Source organism: Macaca fascicularis, chromosome 2, assembly GCF_037993035.2.
Source record: "Macaca fascicularis isolate 582-1 chromosome 2, T2T-MFA8v1.1".
NCBI classification, from domain to species: Eukaryota; Metazoa; Chordata; class Mammalia; order Primates; family Cercopithecidae; genus Macaca; species Macaca fascicularis.
In genome coordinates this window covers 139557703-139580948 of record NC_088376.1, presented here as the reverse complement: position 1 = coordinate 139580948, position 23246 = coordinate 139557703, and the positions used below count along the sequence as shown (strand labels likewise).

Here is a 23246-nt window from a genome sequence, read left to right as displayed (position 1 = left end):
TTTTTTTTTTTTTTTTTTTTTTTTTTTTTTGTCAAACTCTCCTGGAAAACATGCCAGTGCTGACCTAGGGTTTCTCAACTGCATCCATTATGGAAGGAAATCTCTCTTCTTTCTCTACAGGAACCTCTCTACATTTCTTCATGTGGTGAATTCATTTTGTCATGGGGTGAACACCTGTGTGACTATTTAAAAACCACAACACCAGGTGTGTGCCAATGAGTGTCTCTCTCCTTTGCGAAATGTTCTTCGCACTGATTTCTCAGCAGGCTGGGTTGGGAAAAAGCCTTCAAACTGAATGTAGAAAAAGGTCTTAAAAGATTTTTTTGAATCTATCTATTACAAGTGCATGCGCTGAAAATATTGCAGCTCACTTATACAAACAGGTCTTCATTTTATCAGATCCTTTTGTTTTTTACTATTTTACTATGATGAGAAGAATGTTGGCATCTCTGGGTATACCACTGAAAGTTTATCATAAAAGAGAAAATTTTGAAAGGCCTATACTAAAACCTAAAAATTTGGAAGATGTTATATTATAAACACTTAAGAATATTTTTAAAAATAAAGATTGGTTTACCTTTTGCTTTGTCTAAGGGTCTCCGTTCCTCTTTTCCAAGAGATAGCTGCCCTGGGAAAAGCATTTGGTTTGCATTCGATAACAATATCCCCACCAACTTGAACAAATGAATTTTTTTTAACTGGACTTTTGGAGAAATCTGGAGCTGAGGCTAAAAACAAAATTAAAAACAAAATTGTTTAATTACTCAGTTAATATGTAGTGAATCCAGGAGTGACTCACTATGTTAGACAGAATCTAATATTTATAGCTGTAACCTCTTTTCAAGTTACTTGGCTCAAGGTGTTCTCAGACCAAATATTGACTTAATATTTTAGAGTTTATGTTTTGTTTGTAAAGTGAACATGACAATAGATATTGCCTTAGGAAGTTAGTGTGGAGATGAAATGATGTAACAGTTGCAGGGGACTATAGTATAGTGCCTGGCACAAAGTATAGGCTCAATAAATGCAACTTATTTTTGTTTTGTTGGTGGTCATTGCAATAGTAAAAGCAAGTTGGTAGGGAGGAGGCAAGTTTGACAAAGTCACTTTTCTGATAGCATTTGCAATAAAGAGGATTAAGTTGGTTTCATAAAAGGCCAAAGAAGGAATTTTAATCCTGACCACGAAAGTCTATTCCAGCCAAAACAATGATCATATATGTCATATACATATATATGATTAATCAGAAACACACATACATACACACATATATACCTGTATACACATACACGTATACCCATATATACCTGTATACACATACATGTATACCTATATATACATGTATACACATACATGTATATGTGTGTGTGTTTCTGATTCATTATGTATGTATATAAGTCATGGAACATATGATGTTGAAGAAACACACACATACATGTATACACACATATATATACACACATATATATGTGATTTATATTATATATATATCAATGTGATTTATTTCATTGATATTTTATTGCGGTTAACACTGATATAAATCAGAAATATTTTATTGCTATTAGCAAAAAAATACTATTGAAAAAATCAGAAATACCATATCACTATGTCGGCTTTTTACCCACTAAATAAATGTTGAACAAATGCCAGTTCATAAGGACAAGAAATTATTAGGCTATCAGAGTGCATCTAAATCTTTCCAACTTCATGAATATTGGAATCCATGTGTCCAGTCTCCATTTCTAACCTAAAGCTCAAGCGAAATGAAGTTCTTTCAGATACGCCATACTTTCTTGCTTCTGGGTTTTTCAGATGTTGCTTCTCTGCCCTTCACCTTACTGATGCATATTTTTACTTCTGACCTTAGATTAAAGGGAAGGTCCTCAATTTAAGTTATGTTCAACTTGTCATGTGCCATAATAGCAACTCCTCAATTCTTAGCCATAAGAATTGCCACACTTTAAATCTGACACTTTTTTTCTCCTTGAAATTATAGGTTGAGTGAAGATAAAGATCACTTCATCTTGGTATGGCTCAGTACATAATAATGTTCATTCAAACAGTAGTGATAGAAAAAATGAACAAATGAATGAGTACTCATCACCCATAAGCTCATAAAACTTTGTGTCTTGTTGTTTGATCCTTCCTCTCTTTTATCTCCTTTGTTCTTCCTACCACTAAGAAAGCCTTGGGTTGGAAACTATCAGGGAGTCATTTATTGCGGCAGATACCACTGGTTGGATTTCCCAAAATATCATTCTCAAATTGCTTTAATCTCAGCACTTTCCACTATAGGGACTTATTTTTCTACCTCCTCTTGTTGTTTGGATGGTCATGTGACAGAACTCTAGTTAATGACATAAAAACGTTTGCTGTGGAAGCTAAGGAAAATTCTGCTTTTCTAATAAAAGAGATAAATGCAATTAGTTCCGTAACCTCTCTCTTCTGTCTTGAGCATAGACATGATTTCTGTAACTAGAGCAGCCATCTTGAAAGCATGAGGCTTTGATTCTGAAGGAAAGGTGTAAAGAATAACATTGTCAAGTTGAGGTGCCATACCCGGCAGCCAATGACCCTCTTGTTAAGAGATAAAATAAATCACTGTCTCTTTTAGTCACTGTGAATTGTAATTTTTTTATTACTTTTTAATTTGTAGCCGAAAATATTCCCAATAGATATTCTTTGAGTTATACTCAAAAATTCATGCTAGAATCAGCTTTGGAAGAGCTTCCTCTGGTTTGGATGCACCCAATGGTGGGTTTTCTTCTCAAGCCCCAGTGCATTGCCCAAGCAGGATAATAATTACCACCTTGAACTTTTTAAAAAGCTAATTTAGACATTTCCCATTATTTGATGGGACAGCAATTTCTAATTTACAAAAAAAAAAAAAGGGTTGGGATTATGTATAATTACAGCTTGTTTAAATGTCATTTTGAATTTGTTCGTTGTAAATGAATGACTTACCTAAAACTCTCAATTCAGCATTTGCATAAATTATCTGATATTTGTTTTCTGCAGCACATTGGTAGACACCAGAATCTGACACATTCAGCATCGTTATGATGAGCGTCCCATTTTCTATTTGAATTCTCTCCTAATAAAGGAAAAGGCATATAAAGATGCTAGTATGTTAATATAGCATCCTCTTAACCAGGATATGTTATTAAACAACATTTGTGTATATATATGAGATCTGATATTTTGATGTATTAATACACTACTAGATCCTGAGCAGCATTTTTAAGTTTAAAAAATGAAAATATGTTTAGGATAATGTTAGTGGTTACTAGTGTGTTTTATGTTATCTCATTTCTTTGACAATTGACATACTTTGCATAAAATGTATGTTAACTTTCTGTTATTTGGTATACATAATAATTTGGAATACTCCGCCATCCTAATTATTCCAGAAAACATGCTTAACAATAATGTTAGATATGTATATCATGACTAGAACATCGTCTGGGCTTTCCATTTTCCAAAAGTTTCAAAAACATTTGAAATGTGATGATGTGATAATTTTCTAGTTGAGTCCTGAGTTGGAGTAGCTAAATCCTTCCTTTCTACAGCCTACTATAAAGTGTGCCTGAACAGCCAAAATCTGTTACAGAACCCCATTTGGGGTATAGAAATACAATTTCGAGTGCACATAATGACATAGTTAATAGTGCAAATATAACTTAAGACTAAATATTTCAAGGTATATATTACCATACTCCAAGGAAAAGGAAAATAGGCTGGAGGAAACAGAATGCTCTATGCAAAAGGCATGCAGGAAAAAAATTTCACTGATGCTGAAACAAAGAACAGCATTATATTCAGCTTCCAAACAACAGACGTTCTTTGTGTCTCTGGCTATGCCTACATGTGCAAAGTAAAATAGAGAATTAACACAATTATCTGGATAATGTATTAGGTAAAAAACAACTCTTTCATTTTCTAGATGTTGTAGAAGAAAGTATGCTTTAAAATGAGAAATGTGGGTAACTGCCTTTGTTATTTACTTTCCTAGGAGTTTAAAGACAGTCGTCAGTGTTCATAAAAGCAAGATACTGGGTAGTGACTAAGAGATTGGGTCCTGATATCAGACCAAAATAAAAGTTTAAAATGCTAATTCTAACATTTACTAGCTGCTGTGTGACCTTAAACAGTGGTCTAACCTCTCTGAACTAATTTTCTTCATCTATATAAAAGAAGAATAACTGTATCTCTCTCATAATGTTTTCATCAGGGTGATGATGCAATAAAATAATGCATGGAAAAATATTTAACACAGGGCTTGGCTCATATGAGAGTTCAATAAAAATTACCTGTGTCGATGATGATGATGATGATCATATTTAAATGTGAATCTATTACTGACTGTGTGATTTTGTGAAAGTTATTTGTCTTGTCTACACGTATTTTTATCTTTTGAAAGATGGGTTACTTTGCAAGTTTATTTAAGGATTAAGTAAGTCAGTGTATGCATCCTTTCCTGGAACACACTAAAGACTCCATTAATATTAGCTGTTTCTGTTAGTTACTAGTACTGTTAGTAACAAAATTTACCTAGCAGAGTAGGTAAACTTTTACTATCAACATAGTTGCTTACCTCTGGGTTGAGTCGTTCGCCATTTTTTAACCACGTGTACCAAGGGTTTGGCTTTCCACTAGCTTTACATTTCCAGAGCAAGTTGTCATAGATAGAGAGGTATGTATTTTGGATTTTCTGTTCCCATTCTGGAGGAGCTGTTTCAAAAAGGCAAGTGCAACTGTTTGGTAAGGCAATTATCCAAGACATTATGCTACATTCCAAGGGTTATAGAGATCAGAAGGACCAGGCTAACTGGGTCCAGTTGGATTGCACACACATGATTTGAGGGACGGGAAATGCAGGAGCTTCAATGTGGGGTGACAGAAATCCTGTTGCAAATATCATTGGGCATTTGGCTCAAGTTAAATGTTTGTCATCTGTCATTTTGCTGCACCTGTATAACAACTTGGGAGCTGTGGGAAAAGGGCAAAATGTAGAACAGGGCCAAGGAATAAATCCGTGCTAAATATTAGAACATAGGTCAAGTTAGAAAACGTATATCAGATCTGAACCTGTGTAATAAATCTGAAAGTTCAGTGATTATATTTGTTCTAAACTAAAAGTAATAAATCTGTATCTATTTCAGACACAATTACAACTCAATACCTTGAAGCATAAATCAAACATGAGCCTCCTTGCATTTTGGTAGAAAGATAATCCAGTATTCTTTCTTCCTAGATAAAACTCTTGACAAGGAATATGAACATTTGGGGTTTTATACAGGTTCAGTATCTTACTTTAATTCTGGGTGTGAGTTTTCCAAATTTTCTTTAATTTGAGAAAGTTCTTCATAGTACTAAGGCAACAAGCAACTGGCATAATTGATGTGAAAGTAAGATTGCATTATTTTTACCATCATTTATGGAAACAGGCAGGTTGGAAATTAAATGTTCTCACATGAATATCTCTTTCATAAACTGGAAACTTCCTGGAGGTGCCAATTAATCCCTCTCCTTTATTTAGTTCTATCCTTGGATATATAGAAGTATATAATGCTTCCTTTGGACTCTCAGGTTGTGGCAAGCCAGATGCTTTATATTTGTAACTGCACTTAATTCCCTCTATAACCTTTCAGTGGATTCTTGCAGAGATGTTAGGTAACCTGTTCAAGATGACATGGTAGAAAACAGGGAAGCCAAAATTTGAACCCTAAAAGCAGAGCCTAAGTAAAGGGCTTGAGTTCCACATGTTTATTTGACAATGCCAAGGGAAAAGTATAAGGAAAAAAAGATAGTCACAGGGAAGGAAAAAAAAGTCAATGCAAGGATGAGTTATTGAGTTGACCACCAACATGATCCATTTTTCTCCATCTTTTGCCAACTTCAAAGCAGTCTTTACGAGCTGTCTACCCAGGAAAATAAAGGGGGATCATTTAGTTGCTGTCCATGGTCATCTAATGGTAGTACAGGTGTAAACTACTGGCACATCCAAACTGTGCATGCTTAAATGCTGAGTAGACTCGCGAAGGAGCCAAAGAAAACCCAGAACAGAAAACAAGATGTACTTAGTAGTTTGGCACCTGAGACAACACTCTTTCAGGTTACACCTACAAAACACAGTGCTGAACTGGTCACTGTAGCAATGGCTGAGGTAAGAAGTAGGACCAAGAGGATTTAAAATTGTATACAACATGAAACCCAAGTCTGTCTGATTTCTAGTTTTTCTACTGCAAAACCTGCCTTCACCAAGACAGAAGACCCTTCAATGAGCCTACAAATGAGTAAAAGAAATTATTATGTCTCTGGGTGCTGGGAACTAAGCCTAGGATTACCTCTTGTGGAAATCAGGACAACTTCCAGTTATAGAATATGCTTCCTGCAGCCTTGAGGGACAAATCAAGGTAAAACTTAGAAGAACTAGGTGTATTGATGAAATTGAATCATGTTTCTGGGTATTATTAACAAAATTATATGATTCATAGGTATTTGTTTAGAAATTGTTCTAATATATGTTTGACCTGGGAAAAGAAATGCATGCTCATACATAATTTCACATAACTTAAAAAGGTTTCAGATATATTTGATTTTATGCTTAATGCAATAATTGTAGCTTTAGAACACATTTATTTATTTAATGTGCACATTCTTTGGATGATTAAAATTCTGGAGAGCAAAGTTTTAAATTTTCAACTAGGTAGGAAATTCATGGGAGAAGATGCTTAGGATTTTGGGTCTACCACAGAGGTTTGAGTTTTAGATATTTTTTCTGCCATGTTGACTGGTTATAAAAAGCCACTTACCTCCTCTGAACATGTTCTGTTTTCTATGATGAATAATACTTTAGAGATTTTGTTTGGAGATTATAAAAATACAACATAGATGTATATATAATATTACTTGGCTCTGAATTATGACGTAAACACAGCAATATAACTGAGACTGGGAGATTCTTTTCTTGAATTTCTCAGTTATTCAATTCTGAGGTAACTGAGTCAGTAATCCTCTTTTCTTTTGAGAGAACTTCAGAAAGTAAATTAATACATGACTTAGAAGCATAATGATTATGTTATTGACCAAGTATCCATTATTACCCCACAAGGACCATTTCAGGCTCATTAAATGGCTAATTTGGTTGTGGTGAGGTATAGTACAATGAACTTAGACCACCATGTTGAAATGCTATGGCAGAGTCCAGTTTCAGAAGACCTTTCAAGGTTCTGATCTTGAATCTGACAATCACTATCTGTCAGATCCTGCACAATTAACTCGAGGTTTTTTTGCCTATAGTATCACTGAACATTGTTTCTACCTCTTAAGATTAATCTTAAGATTTCTACTTCTTAAGATTAAGAATTCTATAAATTAATATTTGTAAAATTGCTATGTAAGCTAACATTTGCTATATCAGTATAGAGAAAAGTACTTTATCATTGATTTCCAGTTTATGGATACCTTTGTGTTCTGGTTCATCTCTTGATTATATCTTTGTCTATTATATATAAAATGGAAAATATTTCTTTAAAACTAGCCAAAGCATTCAGTATCTTCATTCTACTAAAACTCCCATTTGTATCCTATTTTATTTACAAAGGATACTAAATTCCAAAGACTTTCCTTTAAAGTGTAGGTACTATTGAAAAAAATATATTGTTTTTCTTGGCTAGCTTTGCTAAAAATGTAAGAGAATAATGAGTAGGAAATTATATTCTATATATAAAATAGTAGTTTTCATTGCAGGGTAAAGTTGGAAATTCTAAAGAAAATGGAAAATAATATTACAGACACACAATATGTTCTCCCCACGGGCACTCAATCAACATTCCAATGGGATAATTACAGTATCCTAGATTTTTCTAGTTATTATACACACATATTTTCTCCAATTACTTTATCATTGATTATAAACATGTCACATAGGAAAGTATTTTGGGCCATATATCAATACTTTTAAAAAATTATCTAATACAGATATATTAAATTTATCAAAGAAGTTAAAGATATTTTAATAGTATACAGCATTTTGAGAATTCTGAGGTATATTTTATTGTTTACTTAACGCAAGTAAGAGAAAATTTCAATCCTGGGTGAAAGAAGACACGAAGACAGCTTTTAGATAATATATGCATTCATCATCTCTCTTAAGTTTATGAGAGCTTTTTGTAACTGAGACAAACATAATTTTAAATAATGTAATCACCTTATTTTTATATTACCTACTTAAGAGTAGACAAAATATGAAAAATAGAAACAAATATTATAAACCACCATGCAGTATTATATTTTTCCTATCAATTTTGTCCTTCATTTATTAATTCTACTTAGAATTAGAATCAAGATTTATTGCTATAATCTGCTGCAGAATGTTTTATGGGAAATATATGGAGTTTATGCTACCTTTTATTATAAACTTTTATGGCTTTAACATGACACTGCTGATATTTTCAAGGCAATTATAATAAACAATAGCATTCATAGACCATGCTAAAATTAAAACCGTATTTTAAAGGTGGTCATTCCCAGCTGCTAATCATTGTATTAAGCATCTAAACCTGGAAATATGCCTTCCTTATTTCTCCCATGACACTTGTTCACAACATGCTAATGACTTCCACAATTTATTATGAGGGGCATTACCAAATATTTTATATACATTTGAAATTCAATTAGCTCACCATAAAAAATGAGTTGACCCTTTGCAAGGTTTCTTCCTCGAAGGTTACTTGCAATACACTCATAAAAGCCTTCATCTTCTTGTTGAAAGTTCGGGATTTCAAGGATAGCTTGGGATTTGCTGTACTTGACTTTCCCTGGCAACGGTCTCCCGTCCAACCTTCTCCAACTAATATCAGGGACTGGACTAAACAGTTATACCTCATTAGAATAGAAGATGGTTTAGTCTTTATGACAGCAGAATAAAAGAAGAGCATCCTTACAAATAACTCTCGAGAAAAATATTCTATCCATCTGTTGTATTATGACTAGTTTCCAGATCATGCAATCATTCACCATTCACTCAATCAGTCATTTATTTAACACTTTATTAAGTGCCTGCCATATGCAAGTCACTGTGCTATGTTCAGGGAAAATACTGGTGAATAAAATAGACATGTCCTCTGCCCTTATGTTGCTTACAGACTAGTGGGAAAACATACCATAAACAAATAATAAAAACAAGTACACTTGCAAACTGCAATAACCAAAACAAAAGAAACAGGGTGCAGAGATAGTAACAAGATTATGTCAATTTATTATAGTGCTCGAGGGAATTATTTGTGAGAACATGATATTTAAGACTAGGCAGGCTTTTTACATATATTTATAGTTTCTAAGGCAAAAATGTAAAGTATTCCAGAACTAAAGTGGTACTAATAGATAACCGAAGACATGTGATGAGTGAGGTAAATTATCCGGGGAAAACAGCACTATAAAACAGACCCATATGAATGGGTAAATAGGCTGTATGATCCTCAAAAAAAGTACTTATTGATACACTATTTTAAAAAAATAAAATAAAGATGGATTTACATCACATCCTGTCACCTGTTATAAAGAATTTGTAAATAAAGTTACCTAATGAATATGAATTTAGTTTACTTTCTCATATCTATTATTTTTAGTCTAATATGGGTATCTTTTGAGGGAGCAAAAACACATGTTATAATAAATGAAACTAAGTGTTTAACAGTAAGGGATGAATTTAGAAATTAATGGTTTAGAAGGGATAATGTAAGAATGGGCAGGCTGCAAGCAAAGTTCCAGAAGGAAAATATTCACTACTAAACTAATGATTTGTAATACGAATCCCCAGTCTGTTCACATTAATATCTCTCCTTTCCTCCTGTCAAATCATTTTTCATTCCCTTATAGATTTTTAGATGATTTAAATAATTCTATTATAATTATATTTCAAATTAATAATAATAATGGTAGTAAGTCATTTGGCAAAGTCAGTTGGTAAACCTTGAAGAAGAGGCAGAATTTCTTCAAGTCAGCAGAAGGAATGTGGGAGACACATTCAATTACATGCAGTGTTTGGCAAATAAAGATTTGGAGAGTTTGAGCAGTAAACAACTGCACAAAGCTGGGGATGTCTCAGTAGAAGCTTCAAGCAAGAAAACTTATGAAGCCTTACACATTTTTATTGGAAAAAATTATGATCCTCTTGTGTACATCAAGGATAAAGTACAAGGATAGAAATCACATGCGCTCAAACATATTTGTCAGAAAATGTGCTACAAATCAATGTTTGATTCATCTATGATATTCAGAATTAACATACAATTACAGTGAAAACTTGAATTTTGAATTGTCTTAAGTACAAAATAAATAATTATCATATACTAAGTTTTTGTCCTTTTAAAAAGCCTTGCCACTTACCACAAACTTAAGTTGACATTTCAGTAAATTGGTATATTCTTGGCAACAATTAACCTCAGGTAACTGATGTTCTTTTTCATTCATTTTATGGCATACTAACCAATAAGAATGAAATTCTAGAAGGAACTTTATTCACATAGATATTCATAATGTCTAGTGAATTTTATAGGATATGAGGTTTTATTCAACTAAAAATACATATGTTGTATGTATTGCACGTGAAGTTTTTATCTATAGGTAGTTGTGATATAAATGTCTTTTATTTTATTTTCTGCTCTCTGCTTATTTCTAGTTTTCATTATTTTCCTACAATGAGCATGCATTACCAGTGTAATAAAAATTTTCTAAGAAAGTTTTTTTTACAAAGAAAAAATAGAGCTCTAATATTGGTCTGAATTCATGATCCTTCATCTTTTTATGACAGCAAATCTCTGAGATTTATTACAAATACATGCAAAGTATCCAACTGAAAAAGCTTTTAATCTAAAACATTCAGACAAAATATAAGTGAAAATAGTGTATTTTTCCCACTGCTCTTAGTTCTTTATGTTGATTGTGAAGACAGAAGTCATTTTTGTATGTAACTAAATACCTAAGTAATTGAACATTTTGACAATTATGATAACTGTAATAATATTACAACAAATAGCTACCTTATATGCATATATTGTGCAGACTCACAGTACCTGTACAATACATAGTACCAAGTTCTCTGTATCTGTATAATATGTACATATAATTTCACTCACTTTTCCTAAAGCTAAAGAGGTAGAGCTGGGATTCATTTTCAGGTTTTCTCGAAGTAGAAGTTACAAGTATAATTCAAAGGAATACTGATTTCACAGCTATTGTGTTAGGTTGGTGCAAAAGTAATTGCAGTTTTTGCCATTAAAAGTCATGGCAAAAGTAAGATTACTTTTACACAAACCTAATTGGATCATTCCCCTTGCATCCTAGGTATCTGTTACTTTACAAAAGTGGATCTCCATTTTAAGTGGCCCAATTGTTTGGGTGTAAAGAGAATTCCACCTTTTCCAAAGAAAAATAACTCAGTGACAACATTAAAGTCTTACTGGACAAGCATTTTTTCCCCTTCATAGGACAAATGGAGTATCTTATTTAGATATACTTTTCTTAGAGGAGTAATGTAGCAGAAAATGTCAATGCTGGACTCATATCCCTTGTAATTCCTCTTCTGCCCCAGATTCCTATGTACTTTGCACCCTTAAGAGCCAGTACATGTTATCTCTTTTTTGGACACTGTGCTCAAGCTGCTATAGCTAACTTATCTTCGCAAAGAGATAACTGAAAGTACCTAGGTATTTACATGCCCCCAGGAGCACTTAACCAATAACTGACTGGCTTCTAGGATATAACTTCTCCAGCTCCCATGCCCCTAGTTGTGAGACAACTCTAGGTGTGACCTGTATTCTCTCCAGAGCTATAGGATTGAGTCAAATTTACCTTCTGTGGAACTTTGCTTGACACTGTATTGAGCTTGGCTACTGTCTCCTCCCTGCCCCACTTCCCTCTTTTCCTGTGGGTTCTTTCTGAAAACTCGTCTAATAAATCACTTTCAAAAAATTATACTTTCAGGGTCTGCCTCTTAAAAATTCAATTAATTAGAATTCCCGATAGGCTCTAATCATGTGCTAGTTTAGTTACAATACCAACTGTAGGAAACCTTAAATATTTCTTACTATAGTATTTTTATATAGGCATTAGACACACATCAAAATGGAAGTCTAGAGATTTGAACATGAATGGCATATAGGACAAAAAAAAAATTAGTAGTAGAACCATTGTGAAAAACCATGAATTGTGGAACATATGTTGAGAACTTATTGCTCTGCAGAGCTACAATCACACCAGAATGATAGCAAAAGGTAAGAAATGCAAGGGACATGAGGCTTAAAAGAGACATGAAAATCTCACTTAAAAAAGAAACTCCTCTAGAATTTTCTCTTTCCTTTCTCTCTCTTTTTCTTTCTTTCTTTCTTTCTTTCTTTCTTTCTTTCTTTCTTTCTTTCTTTCTTTCTTTCTTTCTTTCTTTCTCTCTCTCTCTTTTCTTTCTTTCTTTCTCTTTCTTTCTTTCTTTCTTTCTTTCTTTCTTTCTTTCTTTCTTTCTTTCTTTCTTTCTTTCTTTCTTTCTTTCTTTCTTCTTCCTTTCCCTCCCTCCCTCCCTCCCTCCTTCCTTCCTTCCTTCCTTCCTTCCTTCCTTCCTTCCTTCCTTCCTTCCTTCCTTCCTTCCTTCCTTCCTTCCTTCCTTCCTTCCTTTCTTTCTTTCTTTCTTTCTTTCTTTCTTTCTTTCTTTCTTTCTTTCTTTCTTTCTTCCTTCCTTCCTTCCTTCCTTCCTTCCTTCCTTCCTTCCTTCCTTCCTTCTTTCCTTCCTCAATTGTGTTTGGAGTTGTAAGTCTGATAAACCATTCAATTAAGAGGAAGGTTATAAGATTCAGGGTACGGTACTGGGCTTTAAAAGTTATATTGTTCAATTTTGAAGAAATTTACAAGAATTAATGTCCTGGATTCTAAATCTGCAGAGGGCATGTGTTTGCCTTTTTTTTAACCCGCATTTTTATTTTCCTTAGAGAACCCAATCCTCTCCATCTCATTTGAGTTGGGCTGACCACACCTCTGGCATTAAGTGAGAGCATATAATTCAGGTCTTGCCATGAGAGGCTCATAGGGCATAGCCACCTTGACTAGACAAACATCGGGTTGAAGACAAACCAACCAGAGACAATTAGACTCAGTTCAGGGACTGCTTGCAGAATGGCTCTTGAAGAGGATCTCTCTCTCCACTGAGGTTTTTTGAGACAGTGAGGTATAAACTCCAAGATTCTAGTCAACAGTTTTCCACCAAATACAGAAAGCATCTCTGAAACCCAAAGCTAACACAGAGGAAAGAATACCTAACTCAGGTCATGCTTGATGCCCCACCCCCAAAAACAAACAAGCAAAAACCTTTTTGAACATTTCAATTAGCCAATATATTCTTTTTTTCTTAAATCCATTTTGAGTCATTTTCCTGTTATATTCATCCAGAAAGGACCTGACAAATAGATTCTGAATGACTCAGTTCAAATGCTAGCCAGGTTAGTTTCTATCTGTGTGATTGACTTATGTGATATGGTGGATTCCTCCTGAATATTATAGTGTATACTCTAGATATTTTAGAATCCTCACAGCAAAAAAAAAGAAACAAACAAATTATAAAAAAATAATGATAAAAACCTTTTAAATAAGAAAAGTCTAATCAAGTGAATTTTGTGGCAATAGTTTGTGTTAACAAAATTTTTAATGGGAGAAAAGTCAAGCAGGTTTATACAATTTCACAGTTCCTAATTAAATGTTGAGTTTTTTTCAGCTCAGTTATGTAACTGCTAAATCTGAATGCCATGTTCTTCTTGCTTATCGTTGGTAATGTAAGGTACAGAGGCAGAAAGAATAAATGCAAAACATGGGTTATTTAAAAATATGTATGCATTTTAATGAACAATTCCCATTTCATCCCAGAATTTCTTATGAAGACACTAAGTAAACTGCTTCAGATTTGACACAATTTCTCTTTTCTGAAGCCATCCTAAATGGACAGTGGGTGGGAAAAACTGGAATCAATGAAAAATAAAATTACTTTAGTAGCGAGCTTTAATGTTTTAATGTAAGTGTATTTTTCCATGAGATACCATTCTGTGTAAATAATAATAATTACAATAAGGTTTACTAGTATAATACTATGTATGTAGTAAAGAGAGAAATGTGGCTATCATCCTTAGCTACATTTTGTTGCACATTTATGAGCAAGAATCTTCTTTACATGGTTTGGATCTATGTCCCTGCCCAAATCTCATGTTAAAATGTAATCCCCAGTGTTGAAGGTAGAGTCTGATGGGAGGTGGTTGGATCATGGGGGTGGATCATTCATGAATGGTTTAGCACCATTCCCTTGGTGCTGTTCTCATAATAGTGAGTGAGTTATTGTGAGATATGATTCTTTAAAAGTGTGTAGCACCTTCCCCCTCTCTCTCTTCCTTTTGCTCCAGCCATGTAGGACATGCCTGCTTCCCCTTTACTTTCTACCATGATTGTAAGTTTCCTGAGGCCTCCCAGAAGCAGAGGCTGTTATGCTTCCTGTACAGCCTGCAGAACTGTGAACCAATTCAAACTCTTTTCTTTAAAAATTACCCAGTCCCTGGTATTTTTTTATAGCAGTGCAAGAATATATTAATACACCTCTCATTTACAGCATGGTAATTAGTAATAGTACATAACTCATAGGCTTATTGTGAGGATTAATGTAATTCATGTCACATGCTTATCACACTGCCTGGCACATATTAAACAATATGTTTGAGTGTTCAATTAATAAAAATATTTTAAGATTATTATAATGTGATTACAATCATTTCAAAACCAATAATTTTATTCGCATGTATTTGCCTTTCACCCTCTGTTAAGGACTCCATATGACCATGCATTTGATATAAACTAATTTATGAATCATTTATACACTGAAATCAGATCTCCACACTATTAATGAAATGGCTACATTTCATTAATTACACACTGAGTGTGTGTAAATTTCCTGCGTCTCACCATTTAATGTCCTAGCTGCTATGGAGATACAATCTTGATCATAGTAGTCATGTTCATTTCATCATGACAAAGGCAGGAATCTTTCAGGTGAGACATGGATGCGTGGCTGTGGAGGACCTTTTTCTTTAGCGTGGTTAATCATCTACTACCATTTCATTAGGGAAGAAAGCAATTAGAAAGTGCTCTCCAAACAGAAGAAAACTGGTATAGGAAAATTAGATATTTTAAAATAATATTAATAACCATTAACTGAGTACTTACTATATACCAGGCATTGTGACAGATGACTTCCATATGTCATTTGAGCTAAATATCCAGCTTGCAGCTGCTAACAATGCTAATTAACTTTCTGGAATGATACTCACATTTAGACAGGTAATTTCAACTAAATTATCACCTGCCAGTTCTCCTCCACTTAGAGTTCCAGAGCAGGCTAATTTATTGTTAACTACCTTCTAATTCCTTTGAGTTGCCACCCACTAAATTATAAGCACTAGTGGACTCTTTCTCCTGCTGTGGCTTCAGTATTCTTTTTAGACTCTATATAGTTTGTCCATGTTGATACTAGTAATGCAGTATTCACTAAGAGTTCATTTTGCTTCAAGATAAATGATCTCTTTAAAATGAAAAGTTAATATATTAATCAGATAAAGAACACCATGGAGCAAGGTGGATCTTTGAAGGGGTCTTCAGAATGGAGATTATTGTTAAATCTCTTGAAACTGATGTTACAGATTCAAAACAAATGGTGCTATTATCATTTTAACTACAGAGATCAGTCGTTTCTGGTAACATTTCCCTTTAAACTCCAATTCTACACTCCTCTCCTCTCTCTTTTTACAGAAATTGAGCTTGGATGCAAATCTCAAGAAAGAAAACCAATATGAAGGAATTCTCTTATCCAAAGATTTCTCAGACCATAGATGAGGGATTCATGAACCTTGTAGTTCAAAAGAAGCATTGCAAAAGCCTTTTCTTATTTTGTTTCTATTTTCTAAATGAAGGTTGCCTGAAATGTGATTCTTCACAATTGTGAAATACTACTAGATGATAAAAGCAAAGTTTTTCTTTCTTTTTTTCCTACACTGTGGTTTTGTGCTTCTTAAATACACTTTGTCATAAATATGGACTTTTACTTCATCCTGTCATGTCAGTATGCTTTTACAAAGGGAGCATCCCATTAATTTTATCTGAAGACAGAGAATACATTTCTTAACCATCTGGCCTAGTTCATCCTGATTTCGAAGTCAAATTAAAGCTCTCCACACACTAGTAGGAACTGTGCTTCAATTCTATACCTTTAGCCCGTAAATAGAATTTTTATTACTAGTGATATTTGAGAAAGCTTGTATTTCTCCCCTGGATTTCTTAAACCTCATTATCTACAGCTTAAATCCAGGCCATACTAAGTTTTTAACTAAAGACTGGTACAGAGAACGAGTTTCTTAAAATGCTTGTATTTGGGATTATCAACTTGAACCTCATTTCAGGAAATCCCGTCAGTGGCCAGTTTTAATCGAAGAGAGTGAAGCAGAATAACAAAACCAGCAAAGAATGCCTTTGTTACATTTTCAGACTGTTCAGCGAGCTGCTTTCATTTCCCCAATTTGAAATATTCATACAAAGAGCTTGGAATATAAGATTGTCCTATGGGAATACAATATGGATAAATTCATGAGTTCTGTAGAAAAGCAATCTCACTGTTATGGAAAAAGAGAAAACATTTTTATTTTACTCCGAGTGGTGTAAATGGAGTCATGATTCTGTCCTTGCGGTCAGTTCCTACTATGAAATGAATGTTTATGTCCTCCCAAAATTCATAGGTTGGAAACCTAACCCCTAAGGTGATAGTATTAGGAGGTGGGACTATGACATAAAGCTAGAGCCTTCATAATGGGATTAGTATTCTTATAAAATAGATTAGAGGGAGCTTGTTTTTCCCTTCCACCATGTGAGGACACAGCTAGATGAGCCAGAGATCAGCCCTCACCAGACATCTCACCAAACACCAAGTCTGCTGTTGCCTTGATCATGGACTTCCCAGGCTCTAGAACCTGTGAGCAACAAATTTCAGTTGTTTACAAGCCAATTCCTGTTGTTTACAAGTCTATAGTATTTTGTGATGGCAACCCAATAGGAATAAGATGATGCCTATATCAGTTTTCCCTTGGGGAGGTCATCTTTGAAAAGCCACAAATGGTTTGTTTATAATAGCACTGGTAACAGAATGGCACCTGCAGTTGGAAAAAAAAAATAAAGGAACACAGGCAAATTTTATAGAACTGAATGCAAGTTACCTAACCTCTCTGAGCCTCAGTGTTCTCTTTACATTTCCTAGAAATAAGAATGAGTACACAGGAAGAGCAAATGAGGAAATATCCATGAGAGTACGTTCTAAAATACAATGTTTGAAGCATAAATAAGGCTTAGTAAATTGCCTTAATGCCAAGATTATGAACAGAGACATGCAGGGAACATTGTCCATAGATTCTCTAACAATTTCATTACCAATTTCTACTCCTTTTAGTGTAAGTAATATGAATACTAATCTGCACATGAAACATGAATTGAAGCCCACTATTTCAAGATGTGGTACAGCTGAAGATGATACTGCACTTAGCAGTTCGTTAACAGCTTGTCCATAATTTTTACTGATAAATAATACTAAGCCTAGATAAATGCCTCTGCTGCTCCTGGGAGAGAAAATGATAATTTGGTAATGGTAGGTGGGCCTTGTGTTACCTCAAATTTATTCAGTTTGATCTTGTCTCAGTTTGGGATCCTAAATTTTCATAAAAGAAGTAAAAGAGACACTGAAAATGGCACATTAATCGTTTATCATTTTATCATTATTTAACATGTATTAAGCACATATTTTATGTTAGCTCCATGCTAACATATGTATGTTATGTTATGTATGTAACATATATTACATACATATATTATGCTAACATAGTATTTTCTTTATTTCATGCAATAGTACTATCAAACATATGATTACAATTGTTAACATTTTGTGGATGAACAAATTGGGACTAGGATAGTTTGGGTAATATGCCCAACATCATACAGTAAATTTTAAAAAAAAGGATTTGAACCAAAGTCTGTCTTTCTGCAGATACTGAGCTCTAAATCACCATGCTTTGCTGCCCCTGTATGAATTAATCAGGTACAAAATGAAAGCAAACCTTATTAGGATGTATAACATGTGCTTAGCAATGTATTCTTCACCTAATGAACTAATGTATTTGCAACCAGTCAATAGACATTTTTTTTTTTTTTTTTTGTATAAGAGGCAAAAGGTGAAATCACAGAGATCATCTTTTTTAAACATATTGAGATGCCTCCAAATTTCAGTAAAAGCTTAGAGATGGGCTCCAAGGTCAGCTGGAAAATAGGAAACAAACAACTTATTATTTTCCCTGAGCTCAGTTCCAACTTAGATTTGAAATCTTGTAACTATAACTGTAAACTGCCAGTTACTAAAAAGTAAGAACTGCGGGTCTACTGAGAGATGTGGTGATAGACTGCGATGGAAAGGATGAAGAGTTGCTTCCAGAAATAAATATATATATATATATATATATATATATATATATATATATATATATTCTTCTTGGATGATTTTTAAGAGTCTTTAAATTAGTTTAATTTTGGAAACAGCACTGTAACAATCCACTCTATGTTCCTTGAAAAAAAATTTTGAAAAATTCTATGGAAAGGGATGTTTGACATTAGATTCGGAGTGTGTCTTTAAGATTAAAAGAGGCCAACTTTTAGGGCAGGTCCCTGCTCTTTGACAGTGGCCCCTCTATAATCTTTCTTGAGAAATTAGCAAGACATTTAGAAATCTTAGTATTTTACATAGTGTTACCTTTACCAATAATCCTAATTTTCTAAAAATATACTTAGGAAGTTTACATGAGCATGAGCAAAATATAGCCACAAGAATATTCATTACATTATTATTCATGATAACAAAAAATTGGAAACAAAACAGAAGGAAACTAAATGTCCACCAATAGGAGATTGGCTGTAAACATATATTGAAATATCTTACTGTCATTACAAATGAGGGTGCAGAAGACTGTTTAATGAACTGCATATATGCTCATGGTATATTTTTAAGAATTAAAAAAATTACAAACAAATATGCAGTGTATTATACTAAATATGTTAAAAGTAAAGATGGGAAGGATATATGTATACCAAAATAAGAGTAGTTATCCTTTGGAGGAGAAATTAAGTATAAAAAGGATTTTATTTTCCTCCTTTTTTCTTGCCTATATTTTCAGAATTTTCTCAAATGAGTATATATGACTTTTGCAAACTTTATATATACATACGTCTATATGTAAAGATATTATATATATATATAATATATACACACACACCTATGTTTATATAAAAACCTAACTAAGTAATTGTTTTGTTTTAAGCAAAGGATGTAACTCTTCCTGGTCTTCTTGCTTGTTTCTTTGCCTGCCCTCAGGGCTCTCATTTCAAATTCACTTCTAGAACTCTGGTTCCCCTGCTCGTTTTTGTCCTGTGGGAAGTGAATGGCACGATCTCGGCTCATAGAAACCTCTGCCTCCCAGGTTCAAGCGATTCTCCTGCTTCAGTCTCCCAAGTAGCTGGGATTATAGGCATGCACCACCACATCTGGATAATTTTGAATTTTTAGTAGAGATGGGGTTTCTCCACATTGGTCAGTCTAGTCTTGAACTCCCAACCTCAGGCAATCCGCCCGCTTCAACTTCCCAAAGTCTTGGGATTACAGCTATGAGCCACTGTGCCTGGCCTCTATATTTTCTTTATGTACATAAATTTATTCTCCATGTACATAATCTCTTCTAGAAAATGGAAGCAGAGAGAGTATTTTTTAATTCACTCTATGAGGCCAAATTACCATAATGCCAAAATAAGATAAAGACATTTCAAGAAAGGAAGACTACAGACCAATATCTTTCATTAATACAAATGTAAAAATCCTCAACAAATATTAACAAATTGAGTCCAGCAACAATTAAAAAGACTTACGCACCACAACAAAGTAGGACTTGTTTTGGGTATGCAAGACTGATGGTTCAATATTAGAAAATTAATTCATGAAATCCACTAATGAATAGAAGAAAAATCACATGATCATATCAATTGGTGCCAAAAAAAGCATTTGGAAAAATGCAACACTTACCCAAAATAAAAATTCTCAATAAACAAGGAATAAAGAGGAACTTCCTCAATTTGATGAAAATGTCTGCCAAAAAATGTAGCACTAGTATCCTACTTAACGGTGAGAAAGTAGATGCTTTCATTTTGGATAGGGGGGAAAAAGGCAAACACGTTTACTCTTACCATTCATTGTCATCATTGTATTGGAAATCGTAGCTGGTGCAATAATACAAGAAAAGGCAAAAAAAAAAAAGTATATAGATTGAAAAGAAGGAAATAATACTTGTTCCCAGGCAGCATTGAAAAATCCCAAAGAATTAACAAAAAAATAATTCCAGCACTAAAATGTGATTATAGCAAGGCAACAAGATACAATGCTAATATATCAAAATTAGTTAACTTTTGTTTATACCAGCAGTTAACAAATGGAATTTGAATTACACAATTAAAATACAATGCCATTTATATTAGCACTAAAACAGGAAATTCTAGGGTTTATATAAAATAGTATTTCAAAATTTATGTGCCAAAAACTACATAATCTCATAAAATCAATTAAAAGACATCTAAATAAGTGGAGAAATAATCTGTGTTCATGGATTAAAAGTCTCAACACTGTCAGTATGTCACATCTTCCCTACCTGATCAATAGATTTAAGTCAATCCCAATAAAAACCCCAACTGCTATTTTATGGATATAGACAAAATGATTCTAAAGTTTATATGGAAAGACAAGGAAAGCAAAACAAAACAAAACAAAATAGCCAACACAATGCTGAAGAAGAAGAATAAAGTCAGAGTACGGACATTACCTGACTTCAGGATTTCCTGTAAAGCTACAGTAATTGAGGCGATGTGATAATGGCAAAATAATAGACAGCAATGGAACAAAAGAGAGCACAGTAATTCACTTGTACAAATATAGTCAGCATATCTTTGACAAACTAGCAAACACAATACAGTAGAGAAAAATTTGTCTTTTTAACAGATACTGGAACAATTGGAAGTCCATATGTTATAAAATGAATAGACCCAGAGGTCACATCTTTCACAAAATTAATGCAAAATGGACCATCAATGAAAATGCAAAACATAAAACTATAATAGCTCTAGAAGATGACAGAGGAGAATATCTAGGTAACCTTGGATATAGTGATGAGTTTTTGTATTTAACACCAAAAATACTTTTCATTGGAAAAAAATTGATAACCTGCACGTCATTAAAATAAAAACCTTGTGCTTTGTTATTGACATTGTTAAGGAAACGCAAAGACAAGTCACAGACTGGGAGAAAATATTTGCAAAACACATATCTGATAAAAGGCTTATGTTCAAAATATGCAAAGAATTCTTAAAGCTCAACAATAAGCAAATAAACATACCAATTAAAAATGTAGCAAAGATGTAAGCAGACATCTTACCAAAGAAGATAAATAGATAGCAAATAATCACATTAAAAGATGTTCACATCTTTTGCCATTAGAGAATTACCAATTAAAACAACAAGCAAATACCACTATACACCTGTTAGAATGGCTAAAAAGACAAAACAAAACAAAACCCCACACAATATCAGACGCTGGTGTAGATTAACAGAAATAAAAATTCTAATCTATTGCTATTATAGATATAATCTATATCTTTTCTAATCTAATGGGACAGCACTGTATGGAGTGGAAATTTACTGATCAGTAAGTGGACGAGAGCAGAGTGGTCCATGTAGTAATGGATTAGAGTTGGAGACAACAGCAAGATCTTATGTTTAACTTAACATAATACCAATAGCCGTATATAGAAATACTTATAGATATATCTATATAATAAGTAGTATATACACACATATTTCTTTCCTCTGTCATCTGAGAGCGCCTAAATAAATGACACTCTAGTAGCAACAAGCACACCTAGTACCCAGATATTTGTTTCTAATGTCATTCTTCAATAAAAAGAGCCAGGAATCCTATCCTTGGAGACATGACTGCTGCTATGACTAGGGCATGAAATATACAAGATGAACCTGGAACATCTTTAATGTCAGTAAATAAGAAAGTGCTAACAGGCACACACACACACACACACACACACACACAACACCCCATACATTGATGAGTGCGTAACAAAGGGCACAAGATCCAACTTAAAAGGCTCCCAATGGCAAAAGCTAAAACAAGCTGAGCAGCAAAATAAACAAAGTAGCATAGAATTACAATTCAAAGTCTAAAATAATTATATGTGAGTCAGTACTGATGTAAGTAAATTACTAAATATTAATAAATGAAGAAGTGACACATTTCACAGGTAAAAGAATTCTGTAGGTTCATTATTCTGCAAAAGGTGAAGCACAAGACTCTATTCATCAAGTGTGGACTACACATAGTCACCCATTTCCAAAGAGTCAGTATGGAGTGGGAGAAAAGAGTAATTTTATAGTGGAGAACCCTGATAAAAATTATTTCAGCCAGGTAATCAAGGCCAGCATCATCTGTCATAAATCATTTTGATAAAGTTAACCTTGATATGTAATGAAAATTGTTCCTTACCTTTATATTATTCCTCTCCAAAACTTGTAACCCCAGTCTAATTATGACAAATATAGGCATATTCTAACAGAGGGGCAGTCTACAATAAACCGACCACCACTCCTCAAAACTGTCAAGGACATCAAACACCAGACATGTCTGAGATACTGCTACAGAGAAGAGGAGACTAATGAGACAAGAAAACTTGATGTAATGTGGTACTCTGGATGGAATCTTGGAATAGAAGGGCATAAATGCCAAAGACATTTGAATAAAATATGGACTTTATAATAATCAGACATCAGTATTGGCTGGTTAATTGTAACAAATGCATCATAATAATGTAAGATGTGAGTAATAAGGGAAATTGTGCGGGGGGTTATATTGGACCTCTCTATACTATCTGTTCAATATTTCTGTTGTAAAACTATTATTTAAAATCCATTCGTTAAAAAATGTATTTATGAACAAAAGGGAAAAAAAGAAGAAATAATTTTCCATTTCGTAGAAATACGAGAAGCCTTTAAGTAATAGCTTAAAATTAGCTCTGCTAAAGAAATGACAGTG

The 23246-nt window shown here is 33.6% G+C and overlaps 1 protein-coding gene across 7 annotated transcripts in view; it reads right to left on the bottom strand.

The window, feature by feature from the left end:
- CNTN6 (contactin 6) overlaps nucleotides 1-23246 on the bottom strand; it is a 308540-nt gene that overhangs the window by 69939 nt on the left and 215355 nt on the right. For 5 of the 7 annotated variants that reach the window (XM_005547638.5, XM_005547637.5, XM_074033773.1 and 2 more), the window contains 4 exons: nucleotides 8688-8872; nucleotides 4595-4731; nucleotides 2965-3094; nucleotides 578-728 (listed from right to left, as the gene is read on the bottom strand). In XM_005547638.5, the coding sequence (XP_005547695.2) occupies nucleotides 578-728; nucleotides 2965-3094; nucleotides 4595-4731; nucleotides 8688-8872 (603 nt within the window). The remainder of the gene's footprint in view (nucleotides 1-577; nucleotides 729-2964; nucleotides 3095-4594; nucleotides 4732-8687; nucleotides 8873-23246) is intronic. The other 2 variants (XM_074033771.1, XM_065538897.2) reach the window with 1 other exon arrangement.